The sequence below is a fragment of the Sciurus vulgaris genome (assembly GCF_902686455.1).
Source record: "Sciurus vulgaris genome assembly, chromosome: 11".
Classification (NCBI taxonomy): Eukaryota; Metazoa; Chordata; class Mammalia; order Rodentia; family Sciuridae; genus Sciurus; species Sciurus vulgaris.
The window spans coordinates 69932709-69959302 of NC_136472.1; the positions used below are offsets into that span (position 1 = coordinate 69932709).

Genomic DNA, 26594 nt, shown 5'->3' on the forward strand with positions numbered 1-26594 from the left:
CCAGCCCACAGGAGGTTTTTTGTTGTTATTTTAACGAGAGCTTGATAAATCTTTAAAGGGTTGTTGTTGGAAAAGAGGAGTAGATATATTCTTTGTTTTTTAGAGTATAATATTAGGTCCAATGGGTTGAAGCTGTAGGAAGGTAGATGTTTTGTCTTATTTTTAGAAGCATTTTTAATAATCAAGGTATATTGAGAAGTAATAAGCTTTCTGTCCATAAAGTACTGGAATTTTATTCATTAATGAACAAATACGAATATCTACAATGTGCCAGACCCTGCTAGTTCTAGAATACATTAAAAGGCATATGTTCTTAGCCAGTGGAAGTATCCACCAAAGTTTGCAAAAATGATTTTTGCATTGTGCATGACTTCTCTGATCTTTTATATATCCTTTTTTGATTTCATGTTATATACATCCATTTATTTGTGTTTTGTCTGAGAACAAGAAACTTGTCTCTTGCTATCTTTATAACTCCCCACAGCATTTAGGCTTTTTTTTTTGTTTTGTTTTAAGTATTTTCTACCCTCTTAGCTTAGCCTAGCCTCACAACAGCTCTGTGAGGCAGGCAGAAAAGATATGGATTCCTTTTGACAGATGAAGAAATTGTGATGGAGAGATGTAAGGTTTCTTGGCCAAGGCCACATAGGTGAGTCTGAACCTAAGTTTCTGACTCCCAGTCCTATTCTTTTTCTTTTAGGTTCTTCTATCCAGGATAGAATCATGTTAGATGAACCCTTAGGTGCTGGGGCTGGCTGATTGACATTTGACTGCCTACTCTGTCCACCACGTTTTTTTAAAAACCATTTTTAGTTATAGATGGATACAATAACTTTATTTTTATGTGGTGCTGAGGATCAAACCCAGTGCCTCATGTGTGCAAGGCAGTCACTCCACCACTGAGCTACAACCCCAGCGCTCCACTAACATTTTAAACATAAAATTTTGAAAGAACTACATGATGAATACCCTTCTGACCACCACCTAAAAAAGTTAACTTTTTGCTGTATTTGCTGTATCATTCATCTACCCATAATTTTTCCCACTGGGTTCTTCTTCCTGTTAGTCTTTCACTGCCCTTGGTAAGTCCATGAAGACATCATTTACATTGTCCTTTCCCTTTCTCCCTTAATATCTTGGTATAAAGGAAATTTATACAAAATCTCCTGACTGCAAGCTACATTTGGATTCCATTCTCTCTCTAATTCCCTTGACTTTTTCTGACCCAGAGTGGTAGGAGTAACTATTTTTAGAGGAAGTTTTTGCTAGTATTGACCAAGGGAATGATTTGCTACTAGTCCTCAAAACTAAAGAATGCCAAACTTAGATTAATAAAAAGTTTCCAACTATACTGTCTTAATTAGTGAAATTCCTTGAGCTCTTGAGGAAGCTGCAAAATATGGATGCTTATGAGGATGTCACTGTTGGATGACTATAAAGTTAAAGCAGTCCAGATTTTTTAGCTTTTAACTAGTCTTAAGAGCTCTGGCCCTGGCAAAAAAGGTTGGATGAATAAGGCAAGACCCTGGAATCAGCACACGTTCGCAATGTTACCCCTTTATTGGTGTCATAAATATCATTAACTAAGAGTCTGAGGCTTTATGGCTATAAACTCTGGATTACTTTTTTCTTCCATTGACAGGTTTGAATAGAACTAAAATGGGCAGTGACAGGCTTTTCCTGAGATCTCCTTCCTACTATAAGAAAGTTGTCATTTGTTTCTGCTTTGAGAAGCAGGCAACAGACTACCCACCTCTAATTTCAATAGCTGAGCTTTGTTGTGGGGTCCCCTAGAACTTCTATTCTATACCCTAATATCTGTCATCTAGGGTGTTTGTCCTTTTAGCCCCTAATTTGCATGGTATCCTTCACTTGCAAGTCACGGAGTGTGTTCTGAACTCTATGGACTGCTAGAATATTCCTAGGAGACACTGCTTCTTTACCACCACACAATCCCTGACTTGGATCACCCCATATGTTTGGCTTTCAGGGTTGAGCACGCACGCATGCATGCCAAGCATCGTGGCCACGAAGCCATGCACGCTGAAATGGTCCTCATCCTCATCGCTACCTTGGTGGTGGCCCAGCTACTCCTGGTACAGTGGAAACAGAGACACCCCCGCTCCTACAATGTAAGCCACTTTGCCTCTCACTTCTTTATCAGACATCAATAGACCCTTCCTAAGTCCCACAGCCCAGCCTAACTCAGGCAGAGAAAAACAGTAACAGTGAACTTTATAATGGAATGGTAGATAATTTATGGGGTGGATGCATGTGTGCATGTGTGTGTGTCTCTCTAAAGGGCAAGTGATTCAGTATATGAAAACAAAGAACAGAGACTACTTTCACTGCTAGAAAAGGTAGGTGCTTCCTTTTAAACATTATGGGACAGATTCATGAAGGAGGTATTCTTTAGAAGTATTCAGTTGGAAGGAGGGAAGGTCACTTGCCTTGGAAACCAAGGCTCTGATTAATCTTACAAGTAGATTGTAGGTCCCATTAATCTGTATGCCAAAAAATAAAAAGCAAAAACAAAAATTCAGCAATGGAAAACATGAGGAAAAATATATTTAAGACATACAGAGAAAAATAGCTAAGTGGAACAAATACTTCCTTATCAGTGATTAAAAATAAACATGATCCATTGATATGCTGAGCATAGGAGATTTGCCTCAGATATGAAGAGAAAGGAACTGAAAGTGAAAGAATGGAAAAAATATATTCCATGCAAATGATGACCAAAAGAAAGGTGGGGTTGCTATATTAAATCAGAGGAAGTAGACTTTAAGAAAAAAAAAAAACTGCAAGAGACAAAGAACAGTATATATTGATAAAAGTTCTATACAGTGAGAAGATAATAGCAATTATAAATATATGTGTACCTAACAAAGGAGCCTATGTGAAACAGAATCAAAGGGAGAAAGAGAGTTCTACACTAACAGTTGGAGGCTTCAATACCTCATTTTCAATAATGGATAGAACAGCCAAATGGACCATCATTAAAGTAGTAGAGAACTTGAACAACATTATAAACTAATTAAACTTATTAAATAGGTGTGTACAGAATACACCAAACAATTGCATAAAATGTATTCTTCCCAAGTGTGCATGAGACCTGCTCCAGGATAGAATATATGTTAGAACAGAAATAAGCCTCAATAAATTTAGAAAGATTGAAATCACAGACTCAGTTACTCTGCATGGCAGGTAGTATGCTGGATTCTTTTACAACTATTTTCTTAGAAGTTTTGACCTTTTCAAGTATAACAACACTTTTTCACATAAAAATGTAGCAGACAGCCACATAATTTTTATACCTTGAAGGAATACAGAAGCACATGTTAGAGTAACAATAGCTAACATTTTTTTGAGTTCTTAATGTTTTAAGTGCTTTACATGTAATAGACTCAATTAAACCTCTCTACAGTCTGATAAGATAGGTACTGTTTTCTCCAATTACAGGTGAGGAACTGAGACAGAAAGGCTGAAAATTCTGCTGATGTGATAAAACTGTTATTTGAACCTGATGATTTTAATTAGGACTTTTAGTCTTAATTCCTAAATGATTCTTTTCCTTTTAGCATATGCTTTTCAAACCTCTTGTAGTATGGCCAGAGATTCCCAAGGATCTATAGCTCAGAGGGTGGGAACTGCTATTCTGTCTTATTTAATTCATCTAACAGCCCATAAGGGTTAGTATGATATTAAATGAGGACACTGAGTCCCTGAGAGTTAGGGTATGAAAGGAATATGAATAGCTAGAGCTAGAATTTGAGGACAGGCCTTCTGTTTCATATTTCAAATTTTCACCTGTGCTGTATGTTGCCTCTGGAAGTGATTTTTCATCAAGGGAACCAAGAGATAGTCTGGAGCATAGGAAGAAGAGAAGCTAAACTTTGACTTTGAGCCAGTACAAGTTCTCGGCAACATTGGCCTGTAACTAACTCAAGTGTTAGCATGTGCTACATGTAGGGACATCTGTACCTTCAGGTCACAGCGTATGGAATACCCATATGACATCAAGGCTTTTAGAACTAGCTTCTGTTCTATCCGTTATTGAAAATGAGGTATTGAAGTCTCCAACTGTTATTGTAGAACTCTCTTTCTCCCTTTGATTCTGTTTCACATAGGCTCCTTTGTTAGGTACACATATATTTATAATTGCTATTATCTTCTCAGTATATTGAATAGCCAAATGGACCATCATTAAAGTAGTAGAGAACTTGAACAACATTATAAACTAATTAAACTTATTAAATAGGTGTGTACAGAATACACCAAACAATTGCATACTAAATTATTGCAGGTGGGGCTTCATGTGTGGCTTGTTCATGCTTCATACTGTCATCTGGGACAAGATACTTGTTTCTTGTGTGTGGTTATTGTGCCTACTCTATAAAATTGGAATTACCAATATTTCATTAACTGAGTCTGGAAAATTAAGAAAACTCATAAATCAAGTATACAGTGTGAATTCTTTTGGCATTTCTATGCTTGTACTTAGAAAAATTCCTAACTATATAGTGTTGGCTAATCTGCAAAGATTTTTAAAAGCCTACACTGAAGAAAGTGAGGATGCATATATGCACTACAGTGGTTTTTGTTAATTAGTTTTTTGTTTTTGTTGGTAAACTGTGGAATCCTTTCCTTAAACAGCATCTTAAGGAAAAACCCACTGTGGAAACAGTTAAGAGATGAGGTTTGGGTAACCCTATTTCTTCTGCTTCCCCATTGGAATTTCTATAGGACTCATCAGACCACTGTTAGAAAATTACTGATTAGTTAGTTCTTAATAGGAAATATGACTGCTATTTAACAAGTCCTGTTGTACACGGAATATACATAGTCATGTCATTATTTAATGACCACACATTGTAAACATGCTGACCTTCATTGGTGAGAGGATATGCTAACACTATAGAGTATCATGTACTATGAAACTTAAACCCGTATGTTTAGAAAATAAAGAAAAGGAAATCTGTAATGTCCTGCTTTATGCTGCTGTTATTACAATGATTTATGTTGGTTTTGTTAAAACTTTTATTGTGTACAATGAATATTTTTATTGCTTTAATTAAGTACTAACTTTGGAAGAAGAAAAATTGCCCAAGAGGCCTGTGTACAATGGCATCTCCTATCCTTTTTCAAGCTTATCAGAAGTTGGAGCTGTTTTTCCTTGGAGGCAGTGTAAAATAAAGGAGTGCTACCATACCCGGTGGGTGCCAATGCTTTTTGACTCACTCAGCATATTCCTTTATCATAGTTTTAAAAGTCAAATAGTGCAGGATGTGGTGGCATATGTCTACAATCCCAGCAACTCAGGAGACTGAGGTAGGAGGATTACAAGTTTGAGGCCAGCCTTGGTAATTTAGTAAAATCGTGAAAGTTGAAAGAGCAGAACACAGGGCTGGGGTTGTAGCTCAGTGGTAGAGTGCTTGCCTAGTACGGGATCCATCCTTGGCACCAAATAACAACAAATAAAGTTAAATTCTTTAAAAAAAAATTACACATGAGTCTCTGGTTCTTCTGTGACAACCACTTTCTACTTCTCTAGGTATTTTCTAATTCTGACCTCTCTGTTTTAAAGTAACATTGATATATACATTTTTACTTTTATATTTTATGTATTAACTTCCTGCTTTGGAAAGTAGTAAGTGTATAATCCTTATATGCTTCTTCCAATTTTTATTTAAGTAAGTATTCATTGTTTATTATGACATGTAAAGTATTATTTATGGCTGTTACCAGGTAGTATGTTTTGGTTACATCCATTTCTTTCTGAAATGTTGACATAAAACTCTTGTATATTAAGAACAAGCCTTTTGACATATATATTGCTGGTATTTTTCTCTAGTTTGTCATTTGATTTTTTTTAAAAATAAGATCAGTACTGCAATTTTTATTTTTTATTTTTTGGTACTGGGGATTGAACCCAAGGGTGCTTAACCACTGAACTATCCAGTCCTTTTAATATTTTATTTATAGACAGGATCTCATGAGTTGCTGAGGTTGGCTTTGAACTTGAGATCCTCCTGCCTTAGCCTCTCAAACCACTGGGATTACAGGCATTTGCCACCATGCCTGGCAGTACTGAAATTTTTAAAACTAGATTTATGAACTGTCTTGTGGGCTGTAGATTATTCTTTGCCATTCTGGTTAGATACATCATACTATTCCTGACTTTCCTTGCTGGTTCATCTAAAGCTAATATCCATAGTTTTGCAATTCTTAGAGACTCCTTACTCTCAGATCTATTCTAGGTTAAGGGTGCGTTCTAGAGAGGAGAAGCAGAGCAGAAACATAGTTGGGACATTGCCAACTATAAAATTTCATAAACATAATTAATAACACCAGCTAGTATTTATTGATTGCATTATAATTTAGTAGCAATTTTGCTGTGAGGTAGATATTTTTCATTATTGAGTGGATCAAGGAACAGAGGCACAAAGAGATTGAGCCTCACTCAACCAGTGATTAGCAGTGTCAGAATTCACACCCCTTCCATCTGATACCAGTGCTGTGCCCACTTTTTCATATGTCTCTTTATTTATTCAGGCAGCAGATATTCTTTTATTCTTTATAGGCCCACACTGGGGCTATGATCAGTTAATGTTGTTTCCTTTGTGATGAAACCACTTTGAAAAACAGTTTAACATCATGTAATAAAGCTTAATATTCCTATTCCCTATAGTTTAGTAATTTAATTCCTAGATGTGTTTATCAAGAGAAAATTTTGCATGTATCCTCCTAGGAGCATGCACTAACAATTTCATAGCAGCACTGTTTAAATTACAAATAGTAAAAATTTGGAAATGACCCAATAGCCATATGTAGATAAATGGATAAGTTCATGTATTATTTTCATATAGTGGAATATCATATAACATATAAAACTTATAAAATAACATACTTAACTACAGCTGTGAATAATGGTAAAAGTGAATCATACCACTATAATATTGAGTGAAAGATCTGGAGATGTAGTTCAGTGGTAGAATGTCTGCTTATCATGAATAAGGCCCTGAGTTTAATCCCTAGCACCAAAAAATAAGTGAAATAAATAAGTCATGGAAGACTATAACTTGGTACCTTTTATAGAAAGCTGAATGAAAACGAAATAGCATGTTTTTAAGATATGTATATGTTTGATAAGACCATAGTTTTAAAAGCAAGGAAATGATAAACTTAAGATTCAGGATACTCCTAATATTGTTTGAAAGGGAGATTGGAGGATAAGATGGAGAAGAGCACATAACTAGATATAAGAAATTTTAGATGTTTCACTTCTTATGTGGCTAGTTGCTTCAGTATTTATCATAAATAATAGTTGACTTAAAAGGGGAAGAAATCTTGTCACATGCTACAGCATTTCTGAACCTTGAAGATGTTACGCTAAGTGCAATAAGCCAGTAACAGATAGTGATATATTAAGTATCTAAGGTAATCAAACTGAGAAAAACAGAAAAAAGAATGGGGCTGGTGGGAGGAGGGGAAAATAGGGAGCTATTGTTTAATGTTTCCATGTTGCATGATGGAAAAGCTCTGGAGATCTGTTACACAACAATATGACCATCCTTAACACTACTGAACGATAGTTAAAATGATCAAATTTTTTTTCTAACTATAATTAGAAATAATTTTTAAAAACAAAAGTGGCCCATGCAGGAACTAATGATAAGCATAATCATTAACTATTTGAATAGTTCCTTTCCTTCTCTACCAGAAGTTATAAAAATAAGACAAGGAAAGACAAAACAAACAAACAAAAACCCTACCAAGACAGAGACTTCCTTATCAGGTATTAATACATGCTATAAGAATTGGCAAATAGAGGGACTGGGCTCAGTGGTGAAGCGCTTGCATGGCATGTGTGAGGCACTGAGTTCGATCCTCAGCACCATGTAAATATAAATAAATCAAGGTATAAAAATACAAGAATATTGTTTTTAAAAAATTAGGCAAATAGACCTTTGGACAGAATGAGGATCTTATAGACATAGCTTGTATAATGGGAATTATATTTTTGTTTGTTCGTTTTTGGTACTGGGGTTTGAACCCAGGGGCACTTATCCACTGAGCCACATCCCCAGCCCTTTTTTATATTTTATTTAGAAACAGGGTCTTTTTTTTTTTTTTTTTTTTTGGTGGTGCTGGGGTTTGAACCCAGGGCCTTGTGCTTGCAAAGCAAGCACTCTACTGACTGAGCTATATCCCCAGCCCTAGAAACAGGGTCTTGCTGAGTTGCTTAGGGCCTTGCTAAGTTGCTGAGGCTGACTTTGAACTTGTGATCCTCCTTTCTCAACCTCTCAAGCTACTGGAATTACAGGGCATGTGCCACCGTGCTCAGCTATAATGGGAACTCAATATACAATAAAAGCATAACCACCTATCAATGAAGATATTATGTAAGTAGGTTGTGTTGCAAAAACAAACTTACCACAAGGAGAAAAATTAAAACCAGGTTCCTACTTAGTACTGAGTACACAGGGGGCTTAAGATAAATTAGGGCTGGGGATTATAGCTCAGTGGTAGAGAGCTAGCCTAGCATACAGGAGGCCCTGGGTTTGATCCCCAGCACCTCAAATTAAAAAAAAAAAAAAAAAGTGGCTTCAAAAACAAAGAAAAACATCCCCCTTAGTACTTTTCATTTTCTCTTCTGAAACAGAAATAGTCACTGGTGAATGTATGAATTCAAACATTAAAATACATTCATTGATATGCACAGGTAATAGTATAAAACTGAGTAAAAGTACATTTTTATGTGTGTGTGGTGCTGGGGATCCACCCTGGGGCTTTGCACATGTACCACTGAGCTACAGCCCCAATCCAGAAGCAAATTTTATATATAATACTAAAGGAGGGCACCATTTCCTATAGAAATAGCAAATTGGGACTCAATTTGTTCAATGGTAGAGTGCTTGCCTACCATTCATGAGGCCTTGAGTTTAATTCCTAGCACCACACACACACAAGGATGGAAAAAAAAGTAAAGCTTATGAATTTAATAAAACTTATATAGGCAGGTAAGAAAGACTTGATAAATTTAATAACATTAAAATTAAGGATTTGAAGTTAGGGATGTAGCTCAATGGTAGAACACTTTATTTGTGTGAGGCCCTTATTGGTTCAGTCCCCAGCATAGCAAACAATAAAAAGGATCTTTTTGCCTGCCTATTCCTACAACTTCTTGGAATTCTGGACAATAACTGAGAAAATATACCTTGCTGGAAAAGATGTCTAGTATGCTAAGGATTATAATTATATTAAGTTCTTCAGAAGTCTAATCTTATGTTTTAAAAAAATTAAGAATTTTTGTTCCATAAAAGATACCATAGGCAAAGTTAACTTATGACCTAATGGAGAAGAGATTAGTAATAATTAATCCTGGCATCAAAGTAATATCTAGACTACACAAAGGAACTCCTATGAATCAAGGAAAGATAGTAACTCCAACAGAAAAACTGACAAAAGATGCAACATAAAATAAGAAAATCCAAAAGGCTATTAAGCCATAGAAGAGATGCTCAAAGTCATTGATAATTAGGAATTGCATGTTAACATTAAAACAGCAATGAGGCTAGGCATGGTGGGGCACCTCTGTAATCCCTGCTACTCAGGAGGCTGAAGCAGGAGGATCACAAGTTCAAGGCCAACCTGGACATTTTAGTGAGACCCTGTCTCAAAAAATAAAAAGGGCTGGGGATGTAGCTCAATGTCAGCACTAGCCTAGAATGTGCAGGGCCTTGAGGTTTGATCCCCAGCACAACAAAAACAAACAAAACAGCAATGAGTTATTACTTTGCATCTATTAGACTGTCAAAAATTTAAAAACCAAATAATGCCTAGTGTTGGTAGGGATCAGGGGCAGTAGGAGCCTTTGTGTAATCTTTTGTGTATATAAGGACTGCTGCAGGCATTGTGGCTAGTTCAGTCAAACAGAATATACAGACACACTGTGATACATCCTGAAGGGGACATTTGAGAAGGTCTTCATTTCGGTCATACTTGTGGCAGTAACTCTCAGTCAGGAGTTGGAAACAATCTGGATATCTATTTTTGAGAGAATAAGTAGTTAAAATGTTATAAATAGGCTAGGCTGCAGTGGTGCATGCCTGTAGTCCCAGCAGCTTGGGAGGCTGAGGCCGGAGGATGGCGAGTTCAAAGTCAGCCTCAGCAATTTAGCAAGGCCCTGTCTCTAAATAAAGTATAAAAAAGGGCTGGGGATGTTTGCCTCAGTGGTAAAGTGCCCCTGGGTTCAATCCATGGTACCCACCCCTCAAAAAAATGTTGTAAATGCATGTCATGAAACTGTGTTGTAGTTAAAGGCAACACCTTAGGTGTACCTCTAGCAACTTAGTTAGAACCCTAAAAGCATAGTGCTGAGTGGAAAAAGGAAGGAATAGACATATAGTACAATGCCAAGTAGGAAGTTAAAAAAAGAAACAGTTTGTATGAATGTGCACACATAAAAGTATGCATATTAAATACATTAGAATGTTCTTGGGATGAGGAATGAGAATAAAATATAATCAAAACAAATCCCCAGAGAATGTTGTGTAAAAGAAAGGCAGTAGGATTGGGTTTTCTTTTTCTTTTTTTTTTTTTTAATATTTTTTTTAGTTGTAGATGGACGCAACACCTTCATTTTATTTGTTTATTTTTATTTGTATGTGGTGCTAAAGATTGAACCCAGTGCCTCATGCATGCTAGGTAAGCACTCTATCACTGAGCCACAACCCCACCCCAGGATTCTTGTTGAGTAGCAGAGACATGAACTATTTGAGATTAGCCATAAGAACTTTCAAAGAAATGCTTGTTATGGCATGCCAAGAAAAGATGGAATTAATTGATCAAGCTTGTGTTTCTTTCAAACTGAGTAAATTTGTTTGTTTTTCACTAGTGCAGGTTGACTGCTCAGTCTCTTAGGGGGTACCCCTGACCACTGAATGGAAAGTATTAGGTCTACTCTTCTAGAGGAGGGTTTCTCAACAGGGAGACTATTGACATTTTGGACAAAAAATTCTTTGTTTTTGAAAGGAGGACTGTCCTGTGCATCATAGGCTGTACAACAGCCTCCTGGCTTCTCACCACTAGATACTCTGTAGCACCCTTCCCTGAATTGTGACAACCAAATATATCTCTAGACATTGCCATCTGTCCCTGGGAATCAAAATCACCCCTGATAAAAAGCACTGTCCTAATCTCTAGGACCTGTTGTAGCAGGGATGCCTGCCCACTGATTGTGTACTTAGGAGTTCTCAGCTGTGTCTGCTTTCTGTAACTTAGGAGTTTAAGTCCAATCTTTACATTAACGGAAGAAAAAAATTAGTCTAAATTAATTGCTATTTGAAGCACAAGTTCCTACTGTTTTTCTCTATCTAAATTTTAGACTCCATTCCAGCAACAACAATAACACCTTAAATCACAGTTCAAATCTGTTGATGATTTTTAAAAGTACTTTCCTCTGTAGGAAAAATCTATAAGATAAACCATAATTCAAAATCCTGAAGTAATTTGCTGGGAGCACATGACTATTAAATTGGAGAACTGGACCTAAAACCAACATTTCTCAAAAGCTTCAGGAAATTGTTGGTTGTTCTGTTTTTAGCTCTCCTGAGTTTCCTTCCCATCTTTCTTTCTTTTCTTTTTCTTTTTCGGAGGGCGGGTATGGGGATTGTACCCAGGGGCACTTATCCCCAGCCCTTTTTTATATTTTTATTTAGAGATAGGGTCTTGCTGAGTTGCTGAGGCTGGCTTTGAACTCTTGATCCTCCTGCCTCAGCCTCCCAAGCCTCTGGGATTACAGGGATGTGCCACCATGCCTGGCCTGAGTGTCCTTCTTTGGTGACTAGCCTAAGTCCTTTTCTTGGTTCTCATGTACTTTCACAAACCATGCTTTACTCTTCATCATCTTACCTCCTCCTTTTCAGGGTTCCTCCACAAATGTAGTAAAGGATGGCAGGGAGGCAGCTTGAGATACAGAAGGATTGGAACCCTAAAGCAGGCCACTCAGGCCACGCTTCTTTTTTGACTTCCCTGTAGCTTAGTTTTCATCATCTATCCAGAGTCTAATATTACTTAATTCTTAGCTCCCTCAGGGATGTTAGGGGAAAGGATGAGTTTGTGCCTGGAAAAGTATCTGTTCTATTTTTAAAAGATCTCCAAGGAGAAACTTTCATCATCTCTTCTGCCATCCAAAATAGTGTCTTTTCAGATCCCCCGCCCCCTTGCCCCGAACTGCTGTTCCCTTCTGGAATGGATGAGTGGCAAAATCTCCTACCTGGAAATCTCAAAAGTACTAGATTTTTCTCAGACCAAGACTCTAAAATGGTTATTAGGATGTTGCTAGTGGCTGCTGACTAAGATGGGAAAGCGTTGTAATCCACTTTCTATGAGAAAGAAAAGAACTTTAATCCTTAGACATAGTAAAAACTTCCAGCTATGACATATGTCAGCCTCCTCTAAGCCTTGTGTACCTCTTTAGGCCTATTTCTCACCTTTCTCCAAAAGACTGGTTGTACTTTCTCCAGCATACCTTGTTTCTTCATCCTGAAACACTTATGTTCCCTTTTGCACCTGGACCTACTAGACTATCAAGACAGAGACTAAAGGATACCTCCTTCAGGAAGCTTTTCTTGATTCCCCCACTTTGGGTGAAGTGCTTCTGCTCTTTTACTGTCTTGGCCACCAGAGCTTACTCCATTATAGAACTTAGATTGCTAAATTATAGTTATTTGTTTCTCCCCAGCAGACTTAAGATCTTGGGGAGGTTTTGTTTTTTATTTCTGAATTCCCCAGGCCTTAGCATAGTGTCCAGTAAGTGCTTTTAATTGACTGCTTTATTGACTCTTGCCTGACAATGAGACTTGGGAAAGAAGCCATAGTTCTAGGTTTTAGAAGAGAAGTGCCAAGATTTAGGGAATAAATTTACTCTGTGCTTCTCTGGATCCTGGGGGAGAAGGGACACAAAGGCAGATGTTTCAGGTCAGTATCAGGGAAGAATTATCTAGCACATATATTAACAATGGAATGGCCTGTCTTGGGTGATATGGATGACCATTTGCTAGGGGTACAGTTGGAAGAAATTGCTAATTATGTTTCTGCCTTGTAGAGTATTCCAGCAATGTGTAGGGTTTTACTAGGTCATAGAAATTGCACTGAATATGTCAACTTTCTGGTTATGTAGTGCTTTCCAGATATCTGAGGGCAATAGCCAGGCCTTCCCATAGGTGTCTCCAGGCCTAATATTTCAGACCCTTCAACTGTTTCTTATGTGCTTTGGTTTTCAGGTGTTTGTTATCCTGGCAACCTTTTATGGCTATGCTTATTTGTCAGTTTCCTTTGTACAGTGTAGTCCTAAGACCTGATCCCAGGGCCCCTCGGATGCTTGGACAAAACAGAGAACAGTAGATCTGCTGCCTCCTTTATTTTGGATGTTTTCTTAAGCAGCCTAAGGTTGTCTTGGCTTTTTTGGCAGTGGCGCTTTTGGCATATACTCTGTTGCAGTTCGTGTACAACTGAAACCACTAGATCTGTTTCATGTGAGCTGCTATTAAGTCACTCTTTCCCCATTCTGTACTTGGGTGGGCAGTTAGGTTTCATCACATGATTTTGGTTCTTTATTTTCTCTTTGAATGTTGGAGCTGGAAGACTGGAAATAAACTTTATTCATTTTTAGGCTTATTTCTTTTATTTCTGTGTTTACTCCCTCTCTCTTTGTCCTACCCCCACCCTATCCCATCCTAAACTTTGTGCTGTCCAAAATTTGGTAAGCAGGTTCTTCATCCAAACTGTTCATGAAAATATAGAGCAATGCCACAGAACACATTATAGACACTTTCTCTAAGTGACCTCAGTTCGTTTTTCAGCATTTTTCAAGTTGATTGTTCTGTTAACTGTCTCTTTTTTAATTCCGTTACATGGACTTATAGTTTTCATTTTATTCACAATATTCCTTTTCAACCATGGTAGGTGATCTCTGCCTACGACATGGGGATATGTAGAGGTGATGAGATGAGAATTCTGAAAGTTACATGCTAGGAAAGACTTGCAAGGCAGTGTGTGCCCAGGAAACTCATTTTATGAATTCTAGTTCCTCTAAGATTAAAGGGATCTGAAAATTGTCTTTCTTCACATGGATTAGAAATAATTATGAGGTGTCAATTTCATCTTTACCAATATACATTCTGGTGATGGTACCCTCTCAACTTAAATCAAAAGGCAGTCCCATCAAATATGAACAAGGTCTTACTGTTAGCATCTAATTTCATCTTCTGTGCTGTTGAGCTTTGTGGAGAGATAAGTGGAATGTTGCTAATTTTTATCATCTGTCAGAAAAGCTGGGATCATCCCCCACTAAATGTTTGCTGCATGAATCTGAATTGGTTTCAGGCTTGTCTTTTGTTTCAACTTCATATTTTCAGATTCAGAGAAAGTAGAAATAGTTTTTGTTTTCTCTCTCCACCTGCCCAAATCCAGGCCTCCTTCAGAACCAACTAGAACTCTGCCACTTCTGGAAAATCTTCCCTGATACACTAGGTTCCTGCACATTCTGCTGCCTCTCTCCTTTGAACTCCCATGTCAGTATTTGATCCTTTGCATGACTGCCTCATTCATGTGTTTATGTCCCATCACCCTATTCCTCGAAAGAGATGTCAGGGCAAGGCGTCCTATTATTTTGTGCTTTGCATAGCATTAGGTACAAGCATTTAAATGAACTGTTGTCTACATGAGTATCGCCACCAGGTGGCACCAGAGTGGCTGCCTTTGCCTTTAAAAATGCCTTTCTTAATGAAGTTTAAACTTATTTACTAGACAAAATGCCAGTAAATATTATGTCTCCACTTTCCCAGGAAGTCTAATATACAGGGCTGCTTAACAGTACTTTCAGATGTTAAAACTTGAAGGGGTTTGAGAATCAAGCTAAAAACCCTTCCTTCAAGGGGAAAGGACCTCCTTGGGGTACCTGATGAATTGGAGGCAGAACAGAACTAGAATTCAGGTCTGCTGGTTTCCACTGGCCATCTGGCTTCAAGGAGCTTAATTCCATCTCTGAATTCCTCTTTCCTTCTCTCCCTCTCTCTCCTCTCTTTCCCTGTCTTTCTCCTCCTCTCCTATTTTCTTTCTCTCTCTTTGATTTGTGATTTGAGTGACTTTTTCACCCTAAAATTTCAAGCCTGATAGTTTAAAAATAAGGCAAGATTTTTTATTCCTTTTGTACCAATACCCAGACGTAACTCCTAAATTATGTCTTTGTCCAACTCACAATATAATCCAGGTTCTTTGCCTCTTACCTCACCTAAAACGTATAGAGCTGCAGCTTGTGTGGAGAAAATTATCTTGACCTCAGATGCCCCGTTGGAACATGCTGTAGATAACTGATGGGCAATGTGGAAAAGGCTATTAGAGGCAGGCCATTTTTTATAAAAGCTGGTAGAGGACCAGGAATTTCTGTTCTTTCTCAGGACAAATGTAACCAGACTTAATTCTTAATGTGACTTAATTCTTCTCTAGTCTCTGGGCCTACTGTCTAGTTAACGACTCCATGAGCCTGTTTAAGCAAACAGTATGAAGAACGAAGACCTCCTCCTCCCTTTTAGGAACATGATTCTGGTTGCTTGTCCCCCTAGTTATCTGTAGTTGGTTGTTGTGACATATTTTCCTGGTTTCTTCCCAGTGTCTCCTAGAAAGCCACTTGGATCTTAGTGCATCCATACTTTTTATGTAAGACCAGAATATTCTAGAGTGCTTCATTTGAAGGAACAGTTGTGGGTTCCAATGCAGTAGAATTGTTACTGTAGCTTGCATGGCTCACTGACCAGCAGTTAGCACCCTTTGACCCACAGAATGGGAAACTCTAAAGCAGAGTGGTTCTGCTCACCATTCTTTTCTTACCTTTTTCCCCCTTTTCTTTTTATCTGTAAAATAGCTTAAAAAACTCAGGCATTTTCTTGCTACAGAAGCAATATGTGAGGGAATGATAGCTACAGACAACCAAACACAAAAGAAGCTGTACGCTGCACCATCCAGCATTAGCCACCTAGTCACACCTAGCTGTTGAGTACTTGAAGTGTATTGTAAATATGAAATATACATCAGATTTAAAAGTATAAAAAAGTAAAATATTTCTTTGATAAGTTTAATATTTTGGGGCTGTGGGTATAGCTTAGAGGTAGAGCACTGTGCTTAGTGTGTTCAAGGCCCAGAGTTCATTCCCCAGCCCCCCAAAAATAACTTTAATATTTTGTACATGTTGAAATTATAATATTTTGGACATACTGAGTTAAATAAGCTATAATATTAAAATTAATATCACCTGTTTCTTTTTGGTTTTTTAAAAATGTAACTAGTAAAAATTGTTAAATGATTTATGTGAGTTGCATTATATTTCAGTTGGATTTCACTGGTCTAGAAATTCCCAAGGACATATACTTTTTAGTTTACTATGGAACATCAGGAAACACACTACTACTTTTTTATAACTTTATTTTTTTTTTATTTTTAATGCCTTTTCACTTTATTTGGTGTCTTCTATTTGGAAGAAAACCTCCATTAAGTACTTTTTTTTTTTTTTTTTTATTATCTATTGCTCACCTGAGAAGAGTGACAGGATAGTTGGGGAAGGGAGTTAGGAGGCATTGGAGAGCAAAAGATTGGAGATTACTCCAAACTTGTAGAATTAGAATTATTCTATGTATTTGTAATGCTTGAGCTAATAAGTATAAGGTAAACCTCTGAAGAAAGGTAAATTTAAAAAGGCACTCTTTAAACAAGTGTGTCTCAATCTTAGGAAGTCTTACTCCAATCTAGTTTTATTTTCTTCTTATTTATTTATCCAAATTTATTGAGGGCCTATGGTATGCCACCCAGTTTACTGACTTTAAGGAAATGAATGAATATGGCCAAGTCATTGCCGTTAAGAAGTTTATATTCAGGTAGCAAATGAATTCTAAACCATCCTTATTATCTGGGTAAGCACTGTAATGATTGTAGAAAAGAAAATATTTTTGGGAAACTAGAAATCATGACTAATTCTGACTGGAAAGGAGACTGAAGGCTCTTTGTATATCTTGGATATGATATTATCAGGCAAAAAGGAAGGTGGGAAGGATATCTTAGCCCAGGGGAACAATTTAACTTAAAGGCATAGAGAGTGATAAGAGATGCCCTTACACTGTTATCTCCCCCTCCATTCTGTCCTCACTGGATACATGGGTACTAACAAAGAAGTTGTTGCTCATTCTATCTCAGCCAGTCAAGAGACAGCAAGAGCTCAAGTGGAAAGAACATATTCAAGATACAGGCTGTGGCGCACACCTGTAATCCCAGCGACCTGGAGGCTGAGGCAGGAGGATCTCGAGTTCAAAGTCAGCCTCAGCAAAAGTGAGGCACTAAGCAACTCAGTGAGACCCTGTCTCTAAACAAAATACTAAATAGGGTTGGGGATGTGGCTCAGCGATTGAGTGTCCCTGAGTTCAGTCCCTGGTACTGAAACAAACAAACAAACAAACAAACGAACAAAAAAGATACAGTTGAGTGAGGGATGAAAGGGAGGAGGCAGACATGGTTCCAGGTTTTTAACTTTGATCACTAATGGGGTTGCCTTTATTCAAAATTGGAAATGTGGAATTAGGATCAGGCTAAAACAGAAAACAAGCTTTTTGCACTTGCAGGTAGAGTCGCAGAGGGAGCTGGCTAGAGCTGAAGTGCTTGTGTTTGTGTTTCAGATGGTGACCCTCTTTCAGATGTGGGTTGTTCCCCTCTATTTCACAGTGAAGCTACACTGGTGGAGGTTCCTAGTGATCTGGATCTTCTTCTCTGCTGTCACAGCCTTCGTTACCTTCCGAGCCACACGAAAACCTCTAGTTCAGACAACTCCAAGGTGAGAGTTTAGGAAGTGGGAAGAGCTTGGGCTTCCTGAAGTTAATGTGTTAGAATGCATGGGAGGAAGATGGGTTTAGACAAGAAATTGCAGTTTTTATTTACCAAAAGAATTTGGTGTGGGGCCCCTCTAAAACAAGCTGATTGGGAGACTTATGCTCCTAGTCTCAGATTCAAACCCCAGATATTTTCTTAGATTACTTTATGGTTATATCAAGGTCTCTTTATATCAAGAGCAAATAGTGGGGCGTGGTGGTAGCACATGCCTGCAATCCCAGCTACTCAGGAGGCTGAGGCAGGATTGCAAGTTCAAGGCCAGCCTGGGTAACGTAGCAAGACCCTGTCTCAAAAATTAAACAAACAAACAAAAAAACTGAGGATGTAGCTCAGTGGCAGAGTGCCATTGGGTTCAATCCTGAGTACCATGAAAAAAAACCAAGTACTGGTAATCTTTATGATTTCATTTTAAATGTTATTTTCTGTGAACCCTTCTGATCTCTAAATTAGATTTTTCCATTATATTCTCTCATAAGGCCCTATAGTATTCCTTCATAGAATTTATCATAATTTATAATGAAATATTATATTGAGCATCTATCTCCACCACTGAACTGTATGTATGAGATCAGGAACCATATCCATTTTGTTGGTCACTGTATATCCAGGCCTTGCCAAAGGTCCTGGCACATAGTAGCCTACTCTATAAATTTTTGTTGAATGAATGAATCAGCTAATTTGCAATTTTCCAATAAACAGTATTTCTTTTTTGGATTACAAAGAGCTGCTACCTGTATACTTCTTTGTACTTTATCCAAATGCCTTTCTTGTTTAATCCTCCCAACCAGCTTGTGAGGTCATTTAACATTTACTCAACAGAAAAAGAGTTTTTCTCATTCATTCATTCAATAAGCACCTGCTATGTGCCAGGCCCTGTACTGAGCGCTGGGGATACAGAACTGGATAAGACATGGTCCCTGCCCTCAAGGAGTACTCGGTTTATTGGAGGAGAAAGCACCTGTGGCAGTGCAGCTGGTAAGTGCTATGAGAGGTGTGCACAGGTCCAGGACAGCCTAGCAGGGGAACTGGCCAGCCTCAAAGTTGGGACCATCTGACTTAAAATGATTTCCAAGCTGCAAATTGCTTCTTTCTGTGCTTCTTACATTCCACTTTACTGTACACTTTTCTCTGGTCTTCAGAGTTTCATTATACAAGGTGAAGTTGGTGATCTAGAAGTCCCTCTCTGACCCTTCTCTAGGACTGTTATAAAGGGTACAGGCCTTGGAGCCAGATGGATATGGATTGGAACTCCCAGCACTGTTATTTGTTAGCACTATGATCTCACCTTCCTGAGCCTTGAATTCTTCAACCCTAAAAATGGAATAATTGCTACTTCTTATAGGGTGATATAAAGAACAAGTGCAATAAAACAAAATGTTAAGAGCCACCAACTGACAAACAGCATTGACTTCTGAAATGATTTTTAAAATATGTCAATAATATGGAAATCTTTTGTAATAACTAACATTTGTTAGTGCTCTACAGTTTCAAAGCACATTTATAAACATCCTCATTTCTTCACACTCAGTTTTTAATGAGTATATTGTACCAAGAAACGGGCTATGTTAATGAGGTGAGAAAAGCAATGTGTTTTTTCCCCATTTTACAAAGAAGTAAAACTTATCTCAAAGTGATGATTTGACTTAACAAAGGTACTCGGCTAATTCCATCAGTGATTTATCTTTCCTTGAATTCTCTTTCCTGACAAAAACAACTAGCCTTCCCCATCTGTTATCTTTTAAGAGTTATTAGTTCTCACTTCCTCACCCAAGTAGCCTAAATTTGAGATGACATAGCTGTCTTAGGTCAACTGTGCCCTTTCTTTGAGACTGAAACTTCTTTTTAGGAATCTCTTTCCTTTGCTTGGTCCTAGACCAGGAAAATATAAAGCAGTAGTTCCCTGAAGATGTTTTGACAGTTGAGGAAGTGAACACCATTGAACAGTAACTGAAGTTACTGATGTCCCTACTGACATGAGAATAAGGAATTCTGGTGGTCTAATGACCTGGAGGCCAGTGTCTCTGCATCAACTCTACTAAGTATTTTATTCCCTTTCTCCAGGTTGGTTTATAAATGGTTCCTGTTGATCTATAAAATCAGCTATGCCACTGGCATCGTTGGCTACATGGCGGTCATGTTTACCCTCTTTGGTCTTAACTTATTATTCAAGTGAGTAATTTTTGCTTTTGGTCTTGCTGATGTTTGGGGAGGAGTGGCTGGTGAGATGTCCTTTCTTTCTGTAGCAAGTCTTGATTATTAACAAAGGGAACATGACTCTCGGGATAGGGTACAGTGGGGAGATGGGAGATGACAGGCCTTTTGTAATTTGTGCTGACAGAAAGCAAGGAATATTTGTATACAAAAAGTCAGAGTCTCAAATCTTTGGTTATATTTTCCAAAAATATGCCTTTTAGTGGGAAATCATAGCAAAAGTCAGCTTAATAATGATTATAACCAGTTACCCATAATTCCCTAACAACAATTTTCCTTGTCCACATGTTACTTGTTGGAATATCCACTCTGCCTGAAGAATTCAACCATACCAGGGACTGGCAGACTACAGTCTTTGGACCAAATCAACCTACCACTTGCTTTTTTTTTTTAAGTTGTAGATGGACACAATACCTTTATTTTATTTATTTATTTTTTTATATAGTACTGGGATTGGACCCAGTACCTCCCATGTGCTAGGCAAGCGCTCTACCACTGAACCCCAATCCCAACCCCACCACTGCTTTTGTAAAATAAAGTTTGATTGGAATGTAGTCACGCTCCAGTCATACATAGTTCATTTACTTATCATCTATGGCTTTTTTGCCTGAAACATTAGAGTTGAATAGTTGTGACAGAGACCATATGGACTGCAAAACATAAAATATTCATTGTCTGGCCCTTAACAGAAAGGTTTACCAATCTTTGGGCTAGACAGTTGAACACATGTGACCACAGTTGGCCACACCTGGAAACAGATCCACTTAGAAGGATACAAAATAGGAAACCCAGGAGGACAGTGTTTGCAGGAGTCTTCACAGTAGTCCCAGAGCTCAGGTATGATGGAATCAGTTAATACTGATGGATGTGGGAGCCTCCTTGGTCTGTGAGCCCCATCCCCCCAAGAACACATCCAGTTTCAAGAATATCCCAGATGCGGTATACCAATCACAGGTCAGGTTTAATACACATGTGGCATTGTCTGTAACAGATGACATTCCACCTTTGTCAGACTTATGAGGAAGCAGTTCTAAGAAATTAGCCTGTGGACATTTAAGTCCTGTGCCATTTTTGGACACTTATGTTATTTTCAATGTACCACTATCACAGATAGCACAGCTATGTAACTTCTTGTGTGTATCTCTAGGGATGAGATTCTGCCTATTGCTTTATTTTGTTCTAAGCTTTCTGAAAGCTCTCTTATCAGTTTACAGGTCTTCCCACCCCCAATTGAGGCAGAAGCCATGAAATTCCTAGCTTGGAAATTGGAGTGGGCAATGAGTTATTAGGTCAAAAGAGTGTGGAAATGTGGTTTCCTAGATGAAGTAATGACAACTGGGCTGTTTATCAAAGGGAGTCCCAAGCCTGGGACAGTACATTGAAGCTAAGGGGATTTAGGATTCAAATTTAGGTTCATGGATGGGAAGTCCACTGACCCAGTACACTATAGGTGGGACTATCCTTGAAACCAAAAGGAGTTTATATTAGGATAAGTAAAAATAAGTATTACTTTATATAGTGAGAGGATACCCATGGAATCCTTTCTTCCAGGGATAATACAGGCTGAAAGAATAAACAGGCTCCAGAAAATTTTAGAGGAATTCATCACTGTAGAGTCTAACACATCTCATCAAAAGAAAACAAAGATATTTCCAGGTATCTTCCTAACCTGTGTGGTTAAAAATACAAGTCAAAATTCAGATAGTTGGATGCCGTGGTGCATGCCTGTAGTCCCAGCTATGTGGGAGGCTGAGGTGGAGGATTGCAAGTTCAAGGCCAGCCTAGGCAACTTTGTGAGATCCTATGTCAAAAAAAAACAAAAACAAATGAAGTAAACAAAGATTCTGAATTTTGTTTGAAAGGTATTTCTTCTTTTTCTGGTTCTTTTTTTTTTTTTGGTACTGGAAATTGGACCCAGGGGCACTTAACCACTGAGCTACATCCCCAGCCTTTTTTTATATTTTGTTAGAAACAGGGTCTCACTAAGTTGTTTAGGGCCTCACTGATTTGCTGAGGCTGGCTTTGAACTCACGATTCTCTTGCCTAAGCCTCCCAAACCACTGGGATTACAGGAGTCCACCACTGTGCCTGGCTGAAAGGTATTTTTTCTATAGTTGGTTCTTTTTACTTGCTTAAACTGTACAAAGAGGAAAACAGAATTGAAAATCTTGACCATTTTTATACTGCTGATTATGGTAATTGGTGTAAAATCCATGAATCTATTTAGTGGGTTACAAGTTTGATAAACAAATTCAGCTTTCTATGATGAATATAATTTATGACTCTGAGTACATGTACTTTGTACACATATTTTAAGATAGTTCTCCATAACATTTATAGACTCAGGGTTGCAAACTTTTAGTTTTGGGGATTATTAAAAGAAACCTCCTAATAGTATAAAGAAGATCTTTATTCTTGATAAATAGAATTGGACCAAAATTTAACTTTGATGACATTATGCAGAATATGTTTAGATGCAACTAAATTTTTATGGTAGCTGGTTTCTAAATATTTACTAATTTTATCTTTTTTTTTTTTTATCTGTGTTTGGCAAACTTTTTCTGTAAAGGGCCAAATACTAAACATTTTAGTTTCTTTGGGACAATGGGCAAAAAATCTAGAATATTATGTAAGTACTTACATACCAAGATAGAAAACACTTACCTTCCATTACCCTGTTTGCCTACGGGTTTGAGGCACATCTCAGGTGGAAGGTGGGGAATACTACATACCCAGTTGCCATTAGTTGAAACAGTCTCAGAAGAGGCTGGCAGGGGATGTTTGGCTACTGGAATCATTTTCAGTTTCTGCTCTTATGACACCAGATCCAGGCATGTTCTGCCCTTCTTTTGAAGGACTTAGCCACTTCAACTTGGGCACCTGGCTTAAGGTGAAGCAACTCAGTGATTTGCCAACTTCTACACTGAAATTTCAACATTTGGTGTCCAGCAGTTGCCAACAGAGAGGCCCCAGCCATAGGCAGCTGTCATGGCAAGCATGACCTGGGAGCAGAGTGAGGAAAGGGGGCAAGAAGGGGAACACTGGCTTGGTCTTTGTAGCTCACAGTGCTAATTAACTTTTTCAAAGATGTCAGTGGGTCATATTAAAAATAGATAGCAAACAGAATTTGGTCATAATTTGTCAACATTTGGCTCTAGCTTTTGAGTGACCCTTCCTCGTGAGTCCCAAAGTAGTAATCCAAAGCAGTTGTATCTCAGGACAGGCCTTACTGACTGTGTTGCATTCTTTACAGGATTAAACCGGAAGACGCCATGGACTTTGGCATTTCTCTCCTCTTCTATGGTCTTTACTATGGAGTTCTTGAGCGGGACTTTGCAGAAATGTGTGCAGACTACATGGCATCTACTATAGGGGTGAGTTTACCTGTGCTTTTAATACTGTCTCCTATCACTTCCAAATTTTTCTGACTAGCCTGTCTTGCTTGATGAATAGAGAAAAGCACTAAGGGATAAGATAAGCCATATGAAATTCTTTAAGACATGGGTAGTATGCAGGGAAATTCCTTCCTTAAAGTTTGAAAAGCTAGATGTCAGATATATCCTGAAATTTTTAACTTTAAGATTATTAACATCCCAGTAGGGGGTTAACAATCATGCAACAAAAACTTTTTTTGGCATTACTAGAAACATATACTTTTTTAGTGCCTCCTACCTACCTGTACACTGTGCTGTGTGCTAGAATTACAAAAGTATTAAAAAAAAAAAATGTCCTTGTGCAAGTGAAGTTTAGTCTTTGGTGGAAAAGATGGGATTAAAGTAACATACACACAAATAAGCATACAATCACAACTTTAATTAAAGAATTGTGAAGGGTTCATGATACTATGAACAAATATAGTAGTGACACATTTGACCTATTCTCAGGGCTCAAAGGTAGCCTCCCTGAAGAAGTGACTGTTGAACTGATTTGAACAATAAGCAGGAGTTAAGTAGATAAAGTGTGTCTCATGTAGAGAAAATAGCATGTGTATGAGTCCTGTTTTGGGGGAAGTGTTGGCATTTTTCAGGAACTAAGGCTAAAGTGGTTGTTCAGCTGAGAGTATGGTAGAAGTGTGTGGAGAAATAGTAGCTGAACAAGAAAAAACCTTGTTGGCTAAATAACAGTTTTAATTATTACACTAAAGACACAGGGAGACTGAAATAGAGAATGACTTGATCAGACTTGCATTAAACAAAGATCATCTGACTCCTGGGTAGAAAACATATTTAGAGAGGGGTACACATGTTTGGACCACTTGAAGAGACCTTTGCTGTTATATGGGCAAGATAAAGGTGACTTGGATTGTGGTGGAGACAGTGAAAAGGGAGAGAAGTGAACTGTTTCAGAAATATTTTGAAGGTATGTATGATAGGGCTTGGATATAGTTTGACTCTGGAGATTGAAGGAAAATACAAAATGTTGGTATTAGAGTTGATGTTTGTGACTTGGCAGTTGTTTGGATGGTAGTGACTTTTGCAGAGGAGGAAATACCGCAGGACTAGGTTCAGACTATGGCAAGATGCTTCAAACTTTAAAATATAGGTGAAGTAAGAGCCAATCTGAGAGACCCAAGTACACATCCCTAATTTATTTTCCAAAATGGAAATATATTTTATTGTTTTTTTATGTGTAAAAATAATGCATTCTCTTTATAATTATTTAAACATCTTAGAAGTGCTCCCCATCCTAGTTTAATCCCCTCACACCCCAGACAAATAAACCCACTCCAAGGAGGAATATTTTCATCACTTTGGGTAACTCATTAAGTACAATTTTAGGCCAAAACTTTGTCTGTATAATGGGGCTAATTTTATTTTTCTAAACTGGATCAAATTGAAGGCAGAGTGTATCGGATCATTTTTTAGTCAGCTGCTACAGTTTGAGTGTGTCCCCCAAGGATTTATGTGTAGGTGGCCTTGTACTCAGTATGATGGTGTTGAACTTACAGGACCTTCAGTAAGCATGATCCAGGGGAAGGTCATTAGGTCATTGGGAGTATGCCCTTGGGAGGGATTAAGGTAGTTCTTGAGGGACTCTAAATTAGTCTTGGGAGATCTAGTCATTGTTAAGAGTGAGACCCAGCCCTGAATTGTTCTCTAGTTTCCTATCTGGATGTGGTCTCTTTTCACATGGGCTTCTGCCATTGTTAATTGTTGTAAAACACACTTAACATAAAATTCACCATCATAACCATTTTTAAGTGTAGAGTTCAGTGACATTAGGTACATTTATAATGATGTATATTATTCTACAGCCATCACTGCCTTCCATCTCCAGAACTTTTTTCCCCCTAGTCCTAGGGATTAAACCTCAGGGCACTCTGCCACTGAGACACATTCCCAGGACTTTTTATTTTTTATTTTGAGACAGGATCTCACTAAGTTGCCTGGGCTGGCCTTAAATTTGTAATCCTCCTGCTTTAGCCTCTGGAGCAGCTGGTAGTGCAGGTGTGTGACACCCATGTTCAACCTCCAGAACTCTTTTCATCTTGCAAAACCAAAATTCTTTTTCTGCCACATGCTAACTCCCCCACCCTTGCCCTTGGCATACCATTCTGCTTTCTGTCTCTATGAATCTGACTCTAGGCACCTCACATGAGTGGAATAGTATAGTATTTGCTTTTTTATGACTGACTTATTTCACTTAACATAATATCCTCAGGGTATTTCCATGTTGTAGCACATGTTAGAATTTCCTTCTTTTTATGGTTGAGTAACATTTCTTTGTATATTCATAAGCACATTTTCAGTCACATAGGCTTTTTTGTACATTCACCTGTGCCAGAGAGTCTTAGTTCATTTTGTAGGTGTTCCCCCAACCAGACCCTAAGATTAGGAACTAGATCTGACTTATCTATTGGTCTGCAGCACATCTGTCTCTGGGAATGGTTTGACCTGAAGAGATCCTTTATTAATTAATTTCAGTGTTCCTACAAATGAAACCATGAGTTTTTATAATTGTGTTCATAAGCATTCTCAATTCCCTTCTACTATTCTACATTACCTTATTTAGTGTAGAACAGCTCTTTATTTTGCCTCACATGTAAAAGTCCGTAATGTGAACTAAAGTAACTCTTTAAATTGAGTCAGGGGACCTTCGATGAAGTCTGTTCTTTCCATCTGGTCACTGTGAAATCATAAGCTTGTGACAGCTAGTAAGTACCATTTCCATTTATAACAAAAGTCATGCTGGGGTGGAGGGTAGAGGATTGTGAAATAAGCCTGTTTCTGGAACTTCTTCCTCTGAGAGAGTTATTGGGAAGGCAAGGGAGTGGCACATATTTTGTGCTGCATTGGGCCATGTGTCCTCCCTCACACTTTGTTCTGAGCAAGTTGCTGTGCCTTCGATTTACCTCCTGGGAATTTATATCACAACAAGAATAACTGCCTACTCATCATCACAACTTGAAGTGATAGAAAGAGCTAGGGGTTTGGAGTCTGACACCC

The 26594-nt window shown here is 38.1% G+C and overlaps 1 protein-coding gene across 4 annotated transcripts in view; it reads left to right on the plus strand.

Moving 5' to 3' along the window:
* RNF121 (ring finger protein 121) overlaps positions 1–26594 on the plus strand; it is a 60882-nt gene that overhangs the window by 26176 nt on the left and 8112 nt on the right. The window contains exons 1-5 of one of the 4 annotated variants that reach the window (XM_079104857.1): positions 1995–2132; positions 5080–5215; positions 17727–17881; positions 19999–20106; positions 23402–23522. In XM_079104857.1, the coding sequence (XP_078960983.1) occupies positions 17727–17881; positions 19999–20106; positions 23402–23522 (384 nt within the window). In that variant the 5' untranslated portion in view covers positions 1995–2132; positions 5080–5215. Of the gene's footprint in view, positions 1–1990; positions 2133–5079; positions 5216–17726; positions 17882–19998; positions 20107–23401; positions 23523–26594 lie in introns of those variants that run through there. The other 3 variants (XM_079104855.1, XM_079104858.1, XM_079104856.1) reach the window with 3 other exon arrangements.